Source organism: Silurus meridionalis, chromosome 25, assembly GCF_014805685.1.
Source record: "Silurus meridionalis isolate SWU-2019-XX chromosome 25, ASM1480568v1, whole genome shotgun sequence".
NCBI lineage: Eukaryota > Metazoa > Chordata > Actinopteri > Siluriformes > Siluridae > Silurus > Silurus meridionalis.
Genome location: NC_060908.1, coordinates 13,934,430 through 13,954,757, shown reverse-complemented (window position 1 = coordinate 13,954,757; position 20,328 = coordinate 13,934,430). Strand labels below are relative to the sequence as shown.

General features: G+C 40.0%; 1 protein-coding gene across 1 annotated transcript in view; it reads right to left on the bottom strand.

Moving 5' to 3' along the window:
- The window catches only part of mcama (melanoma cell adhesion molecule a), a 41,313-nt gene extending 23,582 nt beyond the window's left edge, over positions 1-17,731 (bottom strand). The window contains exon 1 of the mRNA XM_046839855.1: positions 17,514-17,731. Within this exon, the coding sequence (XP_046695811.1) occupies positions 17,514-17,574 (61 nt within the window). The 5' untranslated portion in view covers positions 17,575-17,731. The remainder of the gene's footprint in view (positions 1-17,513) is intronic.
- Between the last annotated feature and the right edge of the window lie 2,597 nt (positions 17,732-20,328).

Sequence of the window (20,328 nt, the reverse complement as noted above, 5' to 3'; positions counted from 1 at the left end):
GTCTGACAGGCTGTAACGAGCGAGCTACAAAGGCACAAGTCCATGTCCTACCAGGCCTTTTATCGCATCCGTCAGAAGGGTGTGGGGGTCGCGAGGGTGGAGAAGTGGCTGCTCCAGCAGCATGTTGCCCTCCTGCCGGGTTGGCCTGAACACCCTCAAAGAGAATAGCCGAGTGATCACAGGTGTGTGCGGTCGCTAATGAGGATAGTGCAATACTTCGTTGCTCCGTTCCTCCCTTTCGATAACCCTTGACTCGGCTAATGAGAAAGTCTCAGTGGGTTCAGCTCTAATCTTTTATTACCATTAGAATTTAATGGGCTGGGGTTAGCCTGAATAGTAGTGTGGGTGACTTTGGCGAGATTGCCTTTTTATCTCAAGCGGTTTTGATCATGCTGGAGTACAAAGCATGTAGACCACGGCCTAAGGGGTGTCTTGGTAGCTTCTACTTACTCTGAAAGAAGTCTGGGCACTGAAGAAGCTGTATGCACTTGCTTCTTAGTGCTGCTATATAAGAAACAAAGTTCAAATTCTAACTGCTGAACCTTGTTCACCCCATGGTTTGTCTAAAAACACGTTTCATGAGGGATCCTCTTTAAATGAACTCCATGTGGGACAAAATTAAGGCAGCACTATTTGTCTCAAGCACCAAGTTCTGTTGACATGAACTTTTGACCCCTTTATGCTCCAAATGTGTCCAAGTGCACTGCAAAAACTCAAGACATACAATCTTATTTCAAGCCATAAAAATCGTATTGATCTAATTTTAAGATACTACGCAAGAGCGTTATTTAAAATTATTATGACTGTTTCAAGATTTTTTTTTCTTAGTTAGTGAAGCTTAAAGTTATTTATTTCAATTGCAAATTGAGCTTAACTACCAGCTACATAGCCTTTTATGGCTTTATTTTAGCTGTAATAATTGTTTTTAAAGCCAAGTAAAAAAATTTCAATAATCACACTTATGACTTGTTCATTATTATTTATTCCAAATGCTTAATTTTAATAGTAATCTTGTTTTTAGTTTAGATGTTTGTTTAATTTTATGACAAAATATATAATGACAATTAAATTAAGAGGAATTATGTTTTGTAGCTCTGGTTTTAAGATCTTTTTACACAAATAAAGGAAAGAAAACTGTTCAAAAATAACTAACAAGCTAGTTTAAAGTCAATTATACTAAATCTCAAGTCAAGCAGGCTTTATTTTCATTTTAACTATATACAATGCAGTACACAGTGAAACAACGTTTCCCCAGCAAACAACATAAATGAACAAGAGGAACAAGAGGAACACCAAGAACACAAAACTCCAAACTAACAACACAAAGCGCACAAAAAAGACAAGAGACAACATGAGAAAGGAAAAACGGTAACGCAAGAGTGCTGAGGAGTACGGAAGGTTGTGCAAGAAGGTATGTCCATATACAAATCAAAATAATAAATACTGTACATGTAAACATTTGACTGGATGTAAACTTTTGGTTCAACAGAAGTGCAAAAACTGCTTATTTTAAGACATTTTGTTATTTTCTGATGCTTAGATGTGATATGTCCAGCTGTAATCCCAACAAACTTGTCCTGTTCCTCATTACTACACAGTATTACAATAGAAGATGGACTTTGAGTTTACTTTCTTGTGCAATGTGCACCTTTGGATGGCAATGGTACTCGACTTTCTTTAAGACGTTAAGCAGAAGCTAAGACTGGGACAGAAGCTACTTTCAGCCCTGGTTCTACCCTCTCCAGCAAACCCTGCCGAAGAAGAGAAACGGTCAGGAAACAAAGGTCGAGTCTTATCCGCCTCTCGGATTGCCACGTAAAGGACAGACGCAGCTGGAGAAGCTGCCTGAGCCCCATTTCACACCTGTTCCTAGAGAAACTTGCCTAATGATTTGTGAGGTTATCTTTGGCTGCTGAGACAGCAACAGGTCATGGGAAGCCCTTGTTTATTGGGGGGACCTCACACATTACGAGTGACAAACGCAAGCCTCATGTTTTGCCTCAGACCAAAGCTGCGCTTTCCTTTCCTTTCGATGACCTCTGTCACAGCAAGGGTATGAGAGAAGCTGGAACGGAACGAGGTGCAACCTGGGAAAGTTACAGATGCCAACAAAAACTGCATTGCGGCAGACATTTATTTGTTCTGATGTTTCCTACCTGGAATGCAGTCTGTATTTCTGTAAATACAAAGAATTCTTGCAGGGATTTTCTTCTTAATGATGCTCCTGGGCCCTTGAGGAAGGCCCTAAACCCTTAACAGCTTACTTTTATTAATTAGATAACTGTAAGAAAAGGGTGTGTGGAAAGTTTTCTTTATGGAAAATAAATCAAGAACAAGAAAGAAAACCGTGAACCAACACCAACAATCGCTTTATATCATCACATTAACCCGTTCGCTTTAACCTTTGCGTCGGCCGTTGAAACCGAAAATCAATGTTCACTGGATAACTACAATTCTGGACGATCTGCTCTCAATGCTCTGACGCACAACTGATCTTTTAACAGCGTCTAATATTGCGGCGAGTGAGGAGAGGCCCTTAATCTTTAAGTAGCTCTTTGAAACATGGAGTTCAAAGATAAAGACCAAAGATCGCCTTGATCTTTCATCCAAAGCAACCCTAAAGGAAAACATTTCATTAGTCTTCATCAAGGCCTGACAGCAATCCCTTTGTGCGAGTCTAAAAACTGAACAATAGAATTTGTACTATATCGGTATGAGCTCTTAGTATCGATAGTGCGTTTCTGATTTGGGATGTCACTGATTTACATTCCATCATGCTTGGTTCCTCTTGGTTAATCACCGCTTTGACATCTTGACCCATTTTTTTACTGTTAAGTGCTATCTGATTTACAAAGTCTCCTTATAAGATTCGCCAGTCGGACGACACCGTGGACAAATCTGATCGTCATCGTTCTTGGCTGATACTGTAGGTCTCTAGTCAGTCTCACTTTGAAACAGTCTCCCTGTGAAGTCCTGCCAGTTTGTATACCCTCCATCATTCCCACTATGCACTGCTCCCACCACCCTGCTGTTCTGGCTCCAATCCAGAATTCTGTTTGTTTAGGGATCCGTCAAAAACTTAAAAGACTGATGTCTATTTTTCTTCTTCTCTCTCCTCGGGGGAAGACTTTAGGATTCTGAATGTCATTAGATACCACCGGTTCATTGAGGTTTGATTTATTGTCAACACCATTAATGTCAATGGGGTGACAAAAAGAGGAAAAATTGGTGCTCTTTGATCAAGGCTGCAATTAAAGCAAATTTCCGCTTGCTCTCGAGATGTGTTGCCTCTGGGTATTAAACTTACTGTGGATCTGTTTAATGATTCGCTTGTAAGGTAGTACAAAATAAAAAACTGAAAAAAAGGCAAATATGACTCGAATCTCAAACTCAAATCTCAATTCAAAATTTATGTATCTAAATTCGATTCAAAAGTTTGAAAAACTACTACAAAGATAATCCTTTTGATCAAAAATCAATTTTCTGAAGCGGGTCTACATGGAACCTATACTAAACTAGACGTAACCAAGGCAACAACTCTTATACCAGGAAATCACAAGCATACAGCTTGTTTAATAAATTTCTACAAATGGCAACATCACATATCCCGTCACCTTGACTCATTTCTGGACATCTTACGTCATGTCTCTTCATTATAAGCCCTTACGTTTGCTTCTCCCTCAAATTAACACAGTTCCTGGCATGATCTCCTGAAAATATTACAGTTTCCTTAGTCAGCTGCACGAGCAGATGCTGGTCAGTTGGGGGTGGAGCTGACCTGCTGCGCTGTAGCTTAGTCACTCGCTCACTGGACCTGTTGACATTTTTTAACAGGAAGTATCTACAGCAGGTTTCAAAATCTTTCATCGTACATCATAAATGAGCACGACTGTGACGGAGCGCAGTTCGCAAACACAAAGTGAACAACATTTTATTCGATCACTCAATATCCATCGTTAACATGTTCTCCAGATGGCAACGAGAAACAAGACACGCTTACGGGAAAAAAAAAAAGATTTTTCACATTGTGCCTCTGGGGAAACCCGTAACGTTCATACAATGGGTTGTTCTTCTAGAGTTCAAAGTATGACCCTTTTGAATGTAAAAAACCCTAAGGAAACCCTGTGACTCTATTACTGCTAGAATAAGTTTTTCCATAAAAAATGGAATGGAAATAATTGGACTGTTTTTAATAATTTAATATTATTATATTATGAAAAAAATGGGGATTTGTTTCAGATTTAAATGTTGTATACTTGTTGTAGCAAATGTTGTAGCACCCCAACCTAGCAAACATAATGGGGCATATACTTGTAGGTGACCCCCTCCCCCCAAGGTAAAGGAATTAGTGGTGTCTAACTGTTGCGCTCCTGGAAACATCTATAATTCACGGCTCATAATCTGGGCTGTCATGGAGGTGATCAATAACGCCAATAAAGTGGCATAATCCGATATCAGCTGGAGTTTACACAGCTTGTTCAATTTATTTATTCATAAAGGTTCTGAGCCACTCCATCTGCATTATGGGGTTCAACTTAGCCTCCTGGGCAGGACTAGGATGTTTAGCCTTATATCAGACTAAAGGATTAACCTCGCAGGTTTGTTGAATGCAGGTTAGTCCAAGGGAATGGTGTCATCTTACAGGAGATCCCAAAAGGTCATGAAGGACGTCACTGAATTCATCCTTGTAATTGAGCAATGACTAGACAGGACCAGGTCTAAAAAAGACGAGTGAGACACTGACTGCGTTCCATTTTCAAGCTTCAAACGTGGCTTTGGTGAACGGCTTTATCACAGTGCGCTGTCTGTAAGCTCATGTCGACTGTGTTGACATTTTTATCATGAATGGTCGGTTTATGCGCTCTGTGGGCCTATCAAAAGACTCTGTGTAAGAAGACACACTAAGCTCCCATAACTGATGAAGATACAGCTCACTTTTAAAGTCACATATATCCAGGGGAATAAAAAAAGAAAAAAATCAACAACAGCTTGATATGAAATTCTTATTTTGAGCTCTTTTTCTTCTTACAAATTAGCAATGACCAACGATTAGCATTTAAATATCTACAGTTAATTCAAGCATGTTAAATCCGAGAACGGCTATAAAACTCTGACTTTTCTCTCGCTCCGAGTCTTTACCTTAATGAATATTTGCATATAAATGAGGTTTATGGGCTTGCTTAATGAGAAGACCCAGCCTGACAACCACAGAGGGTATGACCCTCTTAAACTGGGGTTGAAAAATGACTGGCCTTCATAGACCAAGGAAGAATAGGAAATGCAAATGTGCTGAGTCACAATGAAATGACCATGACCATGTAGCTGCGGTCCTAACAAGAAAACGGATACTGGTGTCCAGACGGTTGAGACAGAAGATTTGGGCTTGATGCCACCGATTGTACTCGAATGCTAGGCGTTCAAGCTAGAATGCATGCAAACAGACTTTTAAAATGCTTGCCAAACATACAAGTGTGAACAATTCTGAATGAAGACCCTGAGCCTGTTGAAAACATCATGAAAATAAGATTCCTGAAGATAAGCGTGAAGACCGTCTGTTGCTATTTTGTATGAAAGCAACAGAGAACTGGAGTTAAAGTGCAAAAAACATTTCTTTTTATACTTTTTTAATTTCGACATCATTCTCACACACTTCTTCCAGAACACACCAGGTAACATGGTGTTTGGGAGTCTGATTCACCCAGTCCGAGCCCTTGCACCTAGCGCATGTATGTCTGCGACGAGCAAAAATTCCACCCTCTTATGGTAAGAGCTTGTTTCAAGAACCGTGCTGTAAATTTCAGGCCGCCATGGACAGCTGGAAGTCCCACGAGTGCGTCTTGGTAAGTTAACACCTTCGAGGTGAGGGGTTCAACTCTGAAGATAAAAGGCATAAATAAAACAACCGCCAAAAAACCCCTCAGTCCCTTTAAAAAAATAAAAAGAAAGAAAGAAACAGGGCCTGTGTCTCAGTGTAATTTGCGAGCTACGGGATACACCAAAATGGTTCTTTTATTCACCCTAATGTAAAACTTAGCTAACTTTCTGCTCCATTAAAACCCCCTTCAGCCTATAGGCCTGGAATTTTCACACACTGGGAAGAGCACTTAACTTCCCAATGATTGACTGTTCTCAGATGTTCTCCCTTTCACTTAGAACACTAACGAGATCCAAGAACTATGGCTGAAACCTACTCTTTTATTTCGGTCTCTAATGCGGTGCTTCACATAAGACCGATTACTAAACTTTAACCAAAAACCAAACTAGATTTGCGTCCTAGGTCAAATATAAACCCCGCCCACTTTGTTGCAGCCAATGAGACGAGAGCAGTGGTTTACAAAAAAAAAAAACAAGCCTGGATTTTTTACAGTGCAGAAAATGAAAGGGTAAAGTAAAGCACACCATATAAAAGTACGGTTTTACGTGTTTTTTCCTTCTAGATTATTAAGAGCACGAAAAAAAAGGAAAAAATAAAAAACAAAAACAAAAAAAAGACCGTAGGGAGACCCTTGCATAAATTTTGACACCCTATGCCTAAACCCTATTGACTTTTTTTTCACATTTTCACTAGTACTTTTACTTGAGTATGATTTTTCAGTACTCTTTCCACCACTGATTATTATGTATATCTATAACAGACAGCTAAAGTAATTACATCACTTCTCCAGGCCTAGAAATTAAACTACCGCAAAAGTTTCCTTCATGCGCAAGTGTGATATTTACCTCTCAGTCATTCGCTGTACAGAGCTACATTAACACTCGTTTCAAAAGCTTTGCGTCTTGGTGGTCGTGGTCTTTGCAGAAGTCGAGAAGATTCACTTCAAACAACGTTGCTCTTCCCTGGAGGACCAGTTCTCTGTGGATGCTCTCGGAATCCAAAACACTGTCTAAGGTTAAACATTATGCCTGACGGCTTTCGGCTCTGGCGCTGCTTCTGCTTTGTTATTCAGGACCACCGACTCACATTAGGGCATGTTTCGCTTCAATGCTCTGCGGATATATCGACCGAGCAACATCTAAAAGCGTGGTTTAAGCATCGCATAAGCCATCACATATTAAATAAAACACATCGATTGACCCGATCATGTTGTTTCTGTGTACATGATTAATATCAGAAAGGCTTAGCAGACCATCTGTTCGTTCTGTAAAAATGCCATGTAGGGAATTCTTTCTAGTGGATCACATTTTGAATGTTTAACTGTGCCTGTGTCTTTTTTTCTTTTCTTTTTTAAGCCTGCACCTCATATCAACACACCGCTCTGAGTCATGTGTCCTAAACATTGTCCGTTTGAAAGGAATGCTGGTTTTCAAGACTGGCATTTTCCAAAAGTCAGAAACAGAACTGTGTAACTTTGGACCTTTAGATAACTTCCCCCACAATGATTATCTTCAACCGCAATGAAAAACAAGCCTGATTATAATGTACTGACTTCCTTGGCTTAGAAGGCAGTGATGGTACACAGAGTAGACGGTCCAAATATAAATCATTGGAAGAAATGCTATTAAAGAAATATATAGAAATTCATCAATTTCACTACTAGTAAAGGTCTAGATGTTGGCAATAAAATTGGAATCAAACCAGCTGTAGTGTGGATTCACCCATTTGGCCTCAGGTATTTTTCTTCATGTAAATAGTTTTGTTAAGTTCTATTCAAACAGGACTTTACAATATGATGAGTTGAGTGTCTTCATACTGTACATGTAGTTTCCATGCAATAAATCTCCACTATAAAAGGATGCTTTTCTCTTTACTTTAAGCCTTTGCTGTAATCCTTTCATGCAGCTGGGGAAGATGGGCTTGAACAGTAAAAGGGCACATGACATGACATGTATGGAGGCCATAAATAAGCTAGGAGCAAAATCACGTACATAAAAAGCTCTTTTGAACATTACATTTTATTGGCCTGGGTTTCGATCAGTAAGTGACACTGTTTGGTATTAGGGATGTGCATCTCCATCACTGAGGCCGATGCGAGTCGCCTCTTGAAGCATAGCCCATGATACGATACAATAAACATACACATGAAGCAGCTACCGATGCGATACGATTTACCCCTATTACGATGCAATGCGATCCAAATTCGATTCGATTCAACACAATTCTATTCAATGAAATATGATGCAATGGATAAATTAGGAAGCTCTGCAATTTAATATGGTACTGTCTTACAAGATTGGGACGAGGAGTTCAAGATGACAGAACATGTCAAACCCTGAGGTAGATTGGCAAAAACAGCGTTTCAGCCATGAACAGGAATCTGAGGCTACCTCAGGCACGGTTTGACTAAAATGCTACAGTCAAAGAATGGAAAAAGATCAGATGAAGTCTTTCTCACCCAGACATGTAACTTACACAGACTATATATATATATATATATATATATATATATATATATATATATATATATATATATATATATATGCACTAGCCACATAGAATCACAGCCTTTTTTTTTTTTTTTTTATAATTTGTGGCTTGGCTACTGATTGCACACACCCAAGACCGCAAGTATAGTGTTTTTGCTGGCTGTATGTGTCTCAACACAAAGCTTTAGTTGTCCATGTGAGTCTCCAATTATGTTTATTGGCTAGCTTGCCTATCCCTACAGACTTTTTAGCCAAACGACTCCTACACAAAACAGATATGGATCGGGGTTTTTCGGTGTTCACTGTGAAAGCCTTGCTAAACAAACCATCGTTCCAGACGTAATTATTCAGTTGTCAGTGGTGGAGCTAGAACAAAGGGAGCGAATTCCTGCAACAACAGTCAGTGGTCTGTGTGGGGGGGAACACACATGAATATGCATGGGCATATGTAAGCTCGTCTTTTACGTACCGCATGTGCCATTACAAACTCATTGTGCTTGATTATGAGATCTACAGGGAGCCTGTGAGGGAGTGGAGAGATGGATGGTGGTGGCAGGATGTTGGCATGGGGCCAAACGTGACAGCGAGTGCTGCTGGAGGTTTGTTGTGGGTTTCTTTTACCAGAAAGTCATTTGCCCACCATGCTGCTCATAGCAAATAAATTCTTAGCGGACACTTTCTTAGAGTACGTTTATTTTATTTTTTTGTAAGTTAACGGGTAAGGGTTAGAAGCCTTTTTGAAAGTTAGAGGTTCTTATGTGGAACCTGCCCAGCTAAGTTCCCAGTTACGTTGTTGGATTTTACATCAAAAGGTCATAAGTTCAAATACTAGTACCACCAATATGCCAACTGCTGGGACCTGGAGCAAGGCTTGTACTCCTCAACTGCTAAGTTGTATGCACTGTAAGTTGTATACCTGTCAAATGACTTAAATGTAAATGTAATACTAGATAAACAACTTTCACAGAACTGGACAAAATCCTGGCCACAACACATTGGTCAAGTAGATTATAAACCAATGAGGCATAACTTTATGACCACTTACCAGTAAACTTAGTGGGTGGGATTTATTAGGCAGCATGTGAACATTTTGTCCTCAAAGTTGATGTGTAAGAAGCCAGAAAAATGGGCAAGTGGGGCCAACACAATATTAGGCAGATGACCATAAAGTTATGCCTGATGAAAGTTAGAGGTTCTTATGTGGAACCTGCCCAGCTAAGTTCCCAGTTACGTTGTTGGATTTTACATCAAAAGGTCATAAGTTCAAATACTAGTACCACCAATATGCCAACTGCTGGGACCTGGAGCAAGGCTTGTACTCCTCAACTGCTAAGTTGTATGCACTGTAAGTTGTATACCTGTCAAATGACTTAAATGTAAATGTAATACTAGATAAACAACTTTCACAGAACTGGACAAAATCCTGGCCACAACACATTGGTCAAGTAGATTATAAACCAATGAGGCATAACTTTATGACCACTTACCAGTAAACTTAGTGGGTGGGATTTATTAGGCAGCATGTGAACATTTTGTCCTCAAAGTTGATGTGTAAGAAGCCAGAAAAATGGGCAAGTGGGGCCAACACAATATTAGGCAGATGACCATAAAGTTATGCCTGATCTGTGTATATCAGTAAGAGGTATTTTTAGAGATTCTATCTCAAGGCCAACAACTTCTTGACTCACAAAGTTGCATTTATACTACATAGAACTGATTCCCAGGGATTCAAGTCCTCGCAAATTTTTCATTGCTTTGTGATTTAAAGAGTTCGCGTATGACCTCAATCAAACGACACATGTCCATGTTCGTACTCAAATCCCTCAATATGACAAAAGTGTTTCTATCTTGTACTGAATGTATGCTAATCGTATTTCAGTCTTCATATCATTGTTAGTGGAATCTGGTCCAACATAAGATTAGGACTTTCCCCTGTGGGGAGAAAACAGGCATGCCACACTTCTTTTTATTTTTTTAGTATGAGCAGCAACGTGCATAGTAAGCAACCACACTCTTTGAACTTGTGAAGGCTTGCTACGGCTTTCAGGCCGCTCTCCTTTAAAGGCCAACCTCAAACGTGATAAGCGTCGGAAAGAGAAGGGCAGCCGGTTAACGTGGTTTGGGATGACATTTAGTAATTTGACATTTCGGAGAAAGCAAATGCTGTGTTTATTTGAAAGGCTGCCTCGCCAGAGAGGCAATAAGTGCTTGGCCAATATTTATTCGATAGTATAAACTCTCAAGTCTCAGAAGCAAAAGAAGTGTTAGGACAAATGGATGGTACATTTTTGAGATTGAAGAAAGGAAAATTTTGAGGCAGGGGCTGCCCCCAGAGAAGCGAATATCATGTCCAGGAAATTCGTAGTTGCCTGGGGGACAAGAAGGATCAAAATAACAAAAACAAGACTCTATATTGATGTTCACAAAAGCAATGTTTCCTTTTAGATGGTACAATTAAAGAGCTAGCTACTTGATTATTGAAACATGGCATCACAAGAGGAGAGATCATATCTGTAGTGAAAAGTAAGTCGAGAACTTGCTGGGTGAACTTGCTGTGAAGGGTGAAAGGAGAAGGTCACAGGATTAAACCATATTAAAGGACAAAAGGAGGGTATGTCATGTTTTGGGTCTAGTGTTGCCTAAGGTGACTGGAGAGGGACCTAAACGTTACATGTTGACAGCTTCTTTGTTGAAAAAGGACACTTCAAATGTGGTAGGGTTCTATGACTATGGAGTATGTCATGCATTGAATTTCAAAAAACTGCTGAAATTCATCCAATGCTTTTCAGAGGCATAATGAAACGTGTGCACGTTCACATGTGTGCACATCTACACACTTCAGAGGGCTTTGTGGTGAGTAAAACTGGAATAGAGTGTGTCTCATATTCGGCATCAAATCTTAATGATTGGCATTGAAGCTTGGATGAAATATCGAGCATTGACGACATACTCTGACCGTCTGTTACAATAAAGTGAAGTCAAATTTTTATTTACACAATGGGCTTAAGGCTTCGTGCCCCTCGGAGTGGCAGGACGAGCTCCCTGCCAAGTGCTGAGTGGAAATCGGGAAGGGGGAAGGAGGGGGGTTTGGGCACAAGCGAGTGAGCAAGAACTGTGAAACTGTGGAGGATGGGGACTCGGGTGCTTTCTGTAACCTGAGGGAGCGTCTCCTATACACCCACACACACTTGCACAGATGAAAACCCACCTACATGTGACTAGAGCAGCTTGGGCACCAGGTGTGTGCAGCTGTTGAAAAGAAAGAAAGAAAGAAAGAAAGAAAGAAAGAAAGAAAGAAAGAAAGAAAGAAAGAAAGAAAGAAAGAAAGAAAGAAAGTAGTTTGGGCGAGAGCGAAGATGGTATTGAAGATTTATGGGGGATGTGGGTTCTAAAGACTACATTGGGGGTGTTTTCCCCTCCACACAACTCTGGGATCTCTGCCAGATCTTAGATCTGCCTCTTGCCAGACACAGACACGACTGAATGGTCCAGATGGAGCCTTCAAAAAACTGATTGGCCATTTAATACTGCATATTGTAAAAAAACGAGTTAAGCTGATTAGAACCGTGGCAAATAATAACGAGATATGGCTAAAAGCATCGGGGACATAACCTGCTAATTAAAGTCTTTTATCTCTATGTTTGGCTTTTTGTTTTTACCATTCGGACGGACAGTGTATTTCGCCGGAAATAAAGTCGTCCACACAGCACCTTCAACAGCAATATAACTAGTCAACTATGAATTCTAATTTCCAATATTGGATTAGTCGAAGACGTCCGGCGAGGCAATAATAAACACAGGATGTTCCGGTGTTATAAATCCAATTTCATTTCCCTTTCACGCCTTTTAGGGGTTTAAGGGGGGAGCACTGACAGAATGTGTGCTCATATTTTCTCTGTTCTGTTTCAATTATACAGTGAAAGCGAGAACTGGCATGTGTCCACTGTAAATTCTTCACCCCCTTTTGCTCTAATGCCCAATTACTGCGGTTAGCCTCCACGACTGACTATAATAAATAAGCCAACGCTCAACCCTGATCCGACATTTGGCCAAAACCTCTGCGTTTGTCCTTCTTAACCAACAAGAGCTGGAACTGTGTCTAACTGTTGTCGAGCTTTTTTTGCTTAACAGTGGTAATATCCAAAAGAGACAAATCCCCACACTGCAAATCCGGAGCCAAAGCTTAATCCAACATGCATCTTGGGCCATACAATGAATCATAAAATGACCCCATCTACCAAGACCAAAACCAAATCACATGGATCCAACTTTTTCCACTAGGTCTCGTCCTGACAAGTATTGACGGCCATTTTTTTTTTTTAGAACAATCTGTATATTGAGGGTATTTTTGTCGTTCTATTGCGCAACCTCGATAAGACCGAGTTTAAATAAAGATCTCAACCCTCATCCAAAACCTACCAGCTGGGTCTCAGACAGGAACTCCCAGTATCATCGTCCTTTCATTATGCGCTTACAATAGCGTCATGGTGGCGCTCGGCTCAGGAATCCCAGGTCCTTTTGTCTTGGCTGCGCTCTGAAGCGGTTGATTTGAAAAAAACGGGAAGCATGGCTCCTGTCTAGTCGCTGTCTCGCCTAATCAAGGCTTAGAGAGCTGGGCACAGCAAGCTTCGGGCTCGGGACGTGATCAAAAAGCCTACTGAATGAGACCTGGCATGGCTGACCGGGCCTGAGTAGAGCACATACTGTATAACCAATGATGTTTATGATCAAAGAATATAATAATGGATTATAATAATGATAATATATTCACCAACTTGTGGTTATGTGTACTTCACAGGTGACTCAATAGTAGGTCTTTTTTTTCACCTGGCTGAACATTTTGGTCCAATGTTGTACACATAATTGCAAGAATTTCTCAGTCTGCAAGTCTTTACAAAGCCTTCAGTCATCTTTGATTTTCTCTGCAGTGGAAACCCCTTTGTAACAAAAACCAATAAAGTCTAAAAGGAAATGCGCAGCAGATCCCTTAATCCTGTTAATCACACATCTATTTGCGTGGGAGGATGCAGGCAACATGGAAGCAGAAAAATTCTGCATTTATGAAATATTATCCGGCATGTCATACCCAAATGCTAATTTGTCTGTATGGTGTTTGACAAAACAATAAACTAAAAAGTTTGAAAGTTTAAAAAAAAGTTTGAGGATCCCTATAGCTCTATAACATACTCCATAACAGAGAAATGTAGAAGTTATACCCTTACAGAAATGCACATAAGTCAAACTTAATGAACAAAAGCTCTTGGCCACCATCCGACCTGGCTTTGCTTAAACATGGCTGTCATTTACTCGAATAGAGGAATATGATGTGGACGAGGTGACACAGCTGCACAGTGTGCGCTGGCATGTGGAAACCCCCCCTGCACAGCTGCATGTCCAGGACCTGGAGCCAAGCACTGAAACTCAAGACTTCAACATTAATTTCACTTCAAGGTTAGGGTTTGAAGCAGCATCAACCAGTGGTGAATCAATCAAGAAAGCCACTGTTTAAACTACATATTATCACTCCATGTAATACGCTATTGCAGCATTTTATTTCTGAAACTTTCATCAATATTTGTAATTAAGAGTTGCAACAGTAATATTTAAAGGTAACACCAAGCACAGCTTAAAAACACAAATTAAAGGTACCCAAGATCGACCCTTGATAGCACCACCCCCACTTGACTTGAAAATACTGAAATAACAATTCAATCACCAATAAAATCATAACTAAACAGGTCATAGTTTTCCAATACTTCCTGTTTCTTAAAATCTGAATACTGATACTTTAAATGCTGATTCCAAGAAGAAGTTAAGGATGACTCTTCCTGCAGTCACATCGAGCATTTATACTATCTATTTATAGAACCCATGGGACAGAAAACATTAAGCATTAGTGTTGTGTATTCATAGCATCATCCTGACTCACAAATACGTGCCTCCAATCTGATGGCATATGATACTCTTCTCCTGTATCAACATCAACAGCATCGTAGATAAGTGAGTCATCAGATCCTACTCTGTCATCATCTGAATACCAGTACACAGGTTTATTCAAAATATGATGAAAATAATAAGGCAAAAAAACTAACAAGGCAAAAGTGAATCTAAGAGTAAAACGAGTGGCTAAAAGTTGGTATTCCATCTGCATGGTATTCTGTCAACTTATATATTTGGGCAAAAATTCAGGACATTGAAGAGTTTGAACTGCTATGTTTCCAAAGCTTTTTACTTTTTTGTGCACATATCAAAAGAAACGCACCCTCATAATGTATTCCATAAATAAGTCTCTATCATCCTTTGGCTACGCTCCTAGTCAAGTCATAGTGTAGTGACAGACATCTGATACATCACCATCCATGACTGTAATGAATGCTCAGATATAATAGTCATAGTGCACTGTTGGCTCTCCTCCCGCACCCACATGTTTCTTGTCTTATGCCAGTAATAGCTGTGAAAGCAGCAAAATCTCTGTGTCTGGCAAATTTTCGTCATGTTTAAAATAAAGCCTTGTGCTGTTGCTTCGTTTTTAAGACACCGCATGACAAATACAACATTTTTCGTTGCTAACGATGCATGCGCATCACATCTGGTACACTTTTTTATCTACTTCAGTCGAACACACAAAGGTTTTTGGAATACTTTTGAGTTTTTATTATTAGATTCAATTCCAAATTCAAATAAAATACTGATTTTCTCCTACCAAGAAGAATGGAAACCAGGCAAAATAATAATGATAAAAAAAAAGAAATGTTAGCAGAAGACTATATTTTTCCCCATTTGATTTCATGTACACCCATGTTTATTAACCAATTTCATCCATGGTTGCTCTCAGATATGGACAGAGAGACATTTCTTCTCTCAAGCCTTTGCAACATTGAAATGAAACTCAAGTCCAATAATTTTATATTGGACAGGTGTCAGGTTTGGATAAATAAAAAGACTAAGTCAACCATTAGGCTCGGCACATTTGTTTCCCATCCCTCATGAAAGCATCAGCAGAAACCTTACCAGAGACATACTGTAAATCAGTCTCCAGTTCTCAACCCAATTAAGAAACCCCGTGGTGCTGCACTGCCCAACATCATTTACCAGGATGACAGTATCTGTGTCGACTTGAGAATGAAAAGCAGCATTCTCTGGCAAAGTGCACAAGGTGACCCTCTTCGTCACAAGGACCCCCTACCCAGGGGGGTACCTCATGACGGTCCACTCAATAATCCCAAAACAGACGGCTGTCCTGCATATGAGAGGTTTTTGAAATTGAAGCAAGGATAGAAGGGGGTTCTAATTAATCCAAGATGACCAGAAGCGAAAAACAGAAACTTGTTAAATGCCTAAGGGGAGCGCAGCGTTGGGGAACAACTAATATGGAAGAGAAGTGTATTGAGGGAGGAACGAATGAGGCGAGAGAGAAAGGAAAAAAAGAGAAATAGGTAGAGCTAGATTTTGGGAGGGGTCCGCTGAGTAAAATGGACAGAAGGAAGGTGAAGAGAAGTGGAACATGGATTAGTCTGATTTTATCTAAGTACTCTAATCCTGTGCCCTCAGGACAATGTGATTGAGAAGGAAAATAAACAATAAATAAACAAACAATCAAAGCAATTAATCTAAAATAAATTTTGATCCACAACTGCACAGCTTTAATTATATTTGATTATATTTTGCCATAATTTTGAGCAGCTTTGGGTAAAACCAACATCTAAATGATTTTAATAAAAACCTGTATCTGAGTAATAACTTTCCATCATATGCCTGTTAAATACTCCTGTTAGAGGATGTCTCCAGTAATTACATTTGAGGCAAGTGATGTCTACATTAATCACACAGATGATAGAAATGTCTACACAATAGAATAGATCACATGACCATCCCATTTTGGTAGGGTGTACCAGTGCCTAGTATTCATAGTCTTTACCCAAAACCTACGAAATCACTGCTACTCTGACATATCCTTTCAAATGGGATTTTTTAAGTAAAATCGCAAACATTTGAGAGAGAATACTTGGTTTCGCTCTGGACTCGGCATCAGACAAGAGAAAGGATCACATCCTAGGGTTTTTTATTTGGTTGAAAAACATACAAAAGCTCTTCTCCTAGGAAATAACACATCGTTTGTAACATTTGTACAGGATATATGAATCTTCAGACAGGACAAAAATTCACTTCACTTCACTTCCTTATGTAGACCTATTCTTGTCTGAATAGGGCATTAATACCAAAGTAATACCAATCTTTCACGTCTGAGCAATCTTGGGTACTTGATATCGCAAACAAGACAAAAATCCCAAAGATTCTTTGGTAATAATTCCTTTACCCCACTTCCCCACGTGGAACTAACCACGTCTGAATAGGGCACTATAACAAAGATACTGCTGTGACTAAAATGACTGAAAAAAGTTCAAATGTTAATGCCAGTATAAGTAAATTTGGTATAAAAATCTTTCGTATCTGAGCAGTCTGAGGTACCTGATACCGCAAACAAGACAAAAAAAGAAACTCAACAAGAAACTTCTCTTCACTTCCTCATGTAGACATTATTACATATCTAAATACTACTATAAACCAAAAATGTATAAAGTAAAAAATATCAATGCCAAATGTATAAGTAAATTTTTTTTTCTTTAGAAAAATCCTTCAAGTCTTTCAAGCATCCTGAGGTACCAGAAAACTGCATTGTTTCCATTTACATCAAAAACACATCCTATATGCTTCATGGTCTTTTAAAGAAAACAGCGTTATCACCTAATCTGCACAACTTTCCAGTAACTTTCTGTCATAAATGAAAAGGTATCAGATTTAGACTGAAGATTTTTGTCTATTTTTTGGTGTAAAGACCAAACAACAGCTCGGAAACGTGTTTTCATTCGGGTCATACTCCAGAAGTGTGGGGGGTGAAAAGACATACAAGACACTCAAGATAAACTTAAACAACTGTCAAAACACAATTTTGGTTTGGTTTCATTTTTTTCCATTTAAGAAAAAGAGACAAGGAAGTAAAAGCGTGCACGAGCGAGCGAGCGCGTGCGACGCGATGCAGAATCGCCTCAGCTTCAGGACGCTCTCGCGCATCTTGGCTTGGTGCGCGCGCGTTCCGCTCACAAAAGTTTTCTTCTATTTTGCACGCGCTCAGACACAAAACGGCTTACCTTCCTGAGAGACGAAACAGGTCAACAGCGCGAGCAGTGCAAACGAGCTCTTTGGCACCATTTTTCTTTCAGGTTTATCCCGCAATTTGGTTAGAGAGAAACGAAAACAAAGTGTGCACGCGTTCCGATCCGAGCACGCGACTGTGCAGGGCGCCGTGGGCTGCGTGTGTGTGTATGTGCATGCGTCTGTGTGTGTGTGTGTGTGTGTGCATGCGAGTGTGTGTGTTAGAGGGCGGAGAGCAGCTCGAGTTGCACGAAAAATGCTCTCTTGGCTACAACATTGTGCTTATTATAACCTCCTTGTGTGAAAAGTGAGAAGGAAAATGAGTATGCTCTTTTAGTTGGCTTTCCAACTCAAAATATTTGCAGGGAAAAAAGAAAAACATGGGTGTGGTTATAAGACTGGTCCAGGGTGAGGAAATCCTTGCCACCTTGCAGTGCAATAGTACATCATTACAATCATCAACTTTCCGTCAAAAATTCCAGATACAATCTTTTTTATTGACACATTCACGTGTCTGTCAGGATCGCAATGAATTCAAAGCCTATCGCAGGAACTCCTTTCTGCATATAAGGCAGGAACACACCCCACCTGGACTCATTTTGAGGTGGGAGGAAACCAGAGAACCCAGAGGAAACCCATACAGAAAACCACTGGATTGTATTGGCTGTTGTAATTTGGTAAACAATGGTTGCATTAAATATTTAGGCCAATATGGCCCTCTTTCTGTCAGTTGCTTCTCCCATTAGGGGGCGCCACAGCAGATTATCCGTCTGCATACCCCCTGTCCTCTACATCTGTCAAGTCAAGTTTATTTGTATAGCGCTTTTCACAACAGACATTGTCTCAAAGCAACTGTCTCTTTCAAACCAACTAACTGCATGTCTTCCCTCACCACATCCATAAACCTCCTCCTTGGTCTTCCTCTTTTCCTCCATACTGGTGGCTCCATCCTCAGCATTCTCCTACTGATATACCCCATGTCCCTCCTCTGTACATGTCCAATCGTGCTTCTCTCACTTTGTCCCCAAAACGTGCTGTCCGAATACCAGCAAATAATATTCATCTAAAATTATTTTGAATCTGCATGCACCATGCATACAGATTTATTAAGAGGTGGGGGGAAAACCGGAGAACCCCGAGGAAACCCAAACAGAGGAAGGAAAAATACCCATACAAAGAACGAGCTAATCGTATTGTTATTTGTGAAACAGTGGTTGTTGTTGTATACAAATAAGGAATATACAACCTTTTTTTCTGTCCTTTGCAGCGCAATAGTACACTGTTACGAATGTCCATCTTTCCTCAAAATACCTACAAATAATATTCATTAACTCACTCAAGTGCTTGTCAGGATCGCAGTGGATCCAAAGCCTATCATAGGAACTCCTGTTTAGATAAAGGCAGGAACACACCCTACCTGGAAAGCCAGTCCACTGCATACAGACTCATATTTTATTCTGAAATCCATAAAAAGAACAATCTTATTGTATTAGCTGTTGTTGCATAAAAATGTGTAATTGTATTGTATTGCAAAAGATGCAAAATAAAGATTTTATTTTATTTATTAGACATCATCAGACTTGGAGAGACTGATAACCCTATGCTATACACTTGTATAACACAAATAAAGGAGGGAAAAGTTGTTTTTAAATGTGCCTTGGGAGATTTTATACCTGAATACATTTCTTATATGTCTAATTGGATGTTGACCAATCCTGCGGGATTTACTACACATGTAGTTGTTGATTTAAAATCCTCACTGTCATGAAATATTAAGTCAAGCAACAACGATGAAACAATCAGATATTCTGCATATGCAGCCCTGTCTTCTATCTAATTAGACATCTCATCTAAGACTGCTGGTTCCCCCTTTTGCCAATATAAGAAAGAAAGTTAAAGTTATGGGATGTTATTTAAAGCTTCCTTTTACACAATGCTAATAAAAGTCAGTTTAGTCTCCCACAAACAGTCCATGTATACTAAGAAGGGGACTTTTATTATTTTCCCACAGCTGAATGGGGGCTAGTGGGAATGCAGACACTGAAAGTTGTGTTGTCATAGGACGTGTTGTTCTTGAGATTGGATTGACCAGAACTGGAGAGTCTCCAAACGCAGGTTGTTTCCAGCCCCTGCTGCTTTTCCCTACTCCACTGTCACCTTTGAGAACAGCTGCAGGGCTGTGGGTATCGGTGTGTGTGTGTGTGTGTGTGTGTGTGTGTGTCAGAGTTAAGTTGAGGGAGGTCACTCCAGCTGTCCGACCAACCCTCACACCATACATCACTCCTTGCTCCTAAACCAACACTGAGACACATTGTCCTCCAGGCAAAAAGGAGCGAAAGCTTAAATGGCTTTATTTGTTTGTTTGTTCATTCCATACATTTTGCCGCATTTCTTAAACTGAGACTAACCAACAACCACTTTTTGGTGGGGATTCAGTTTCACCCTGGCACACTTGCATACTGTACACTTGCAATGTGTTTTTCATCAAATTTGACTCATGAGGCATATTTAAAGCCTTTGAGTCGCTTTGCCAACCATAAAATGCACCAGATGAACGCAGCGCATTGGGCACCCGAGTCGTTCGCTCCATCTGTCAGCACTTCCTCTGCGTTTGTCCACCTGCAGTTAAACACAACCCCTTAACTAACACGCCACTGAGGAAAATGAGAGCAAAGACCTGACAGCGCTTCTGAAACCAGGTCAGAATGAGAAAACCTCCTCTCGTGAACCCTTAAGGCTCTTAAGCGTGAGTCGGAACATGAAGGAAACTGTATTTTTTCAGAGACTCTATAAAAAGAGTAGGGCTTTGAA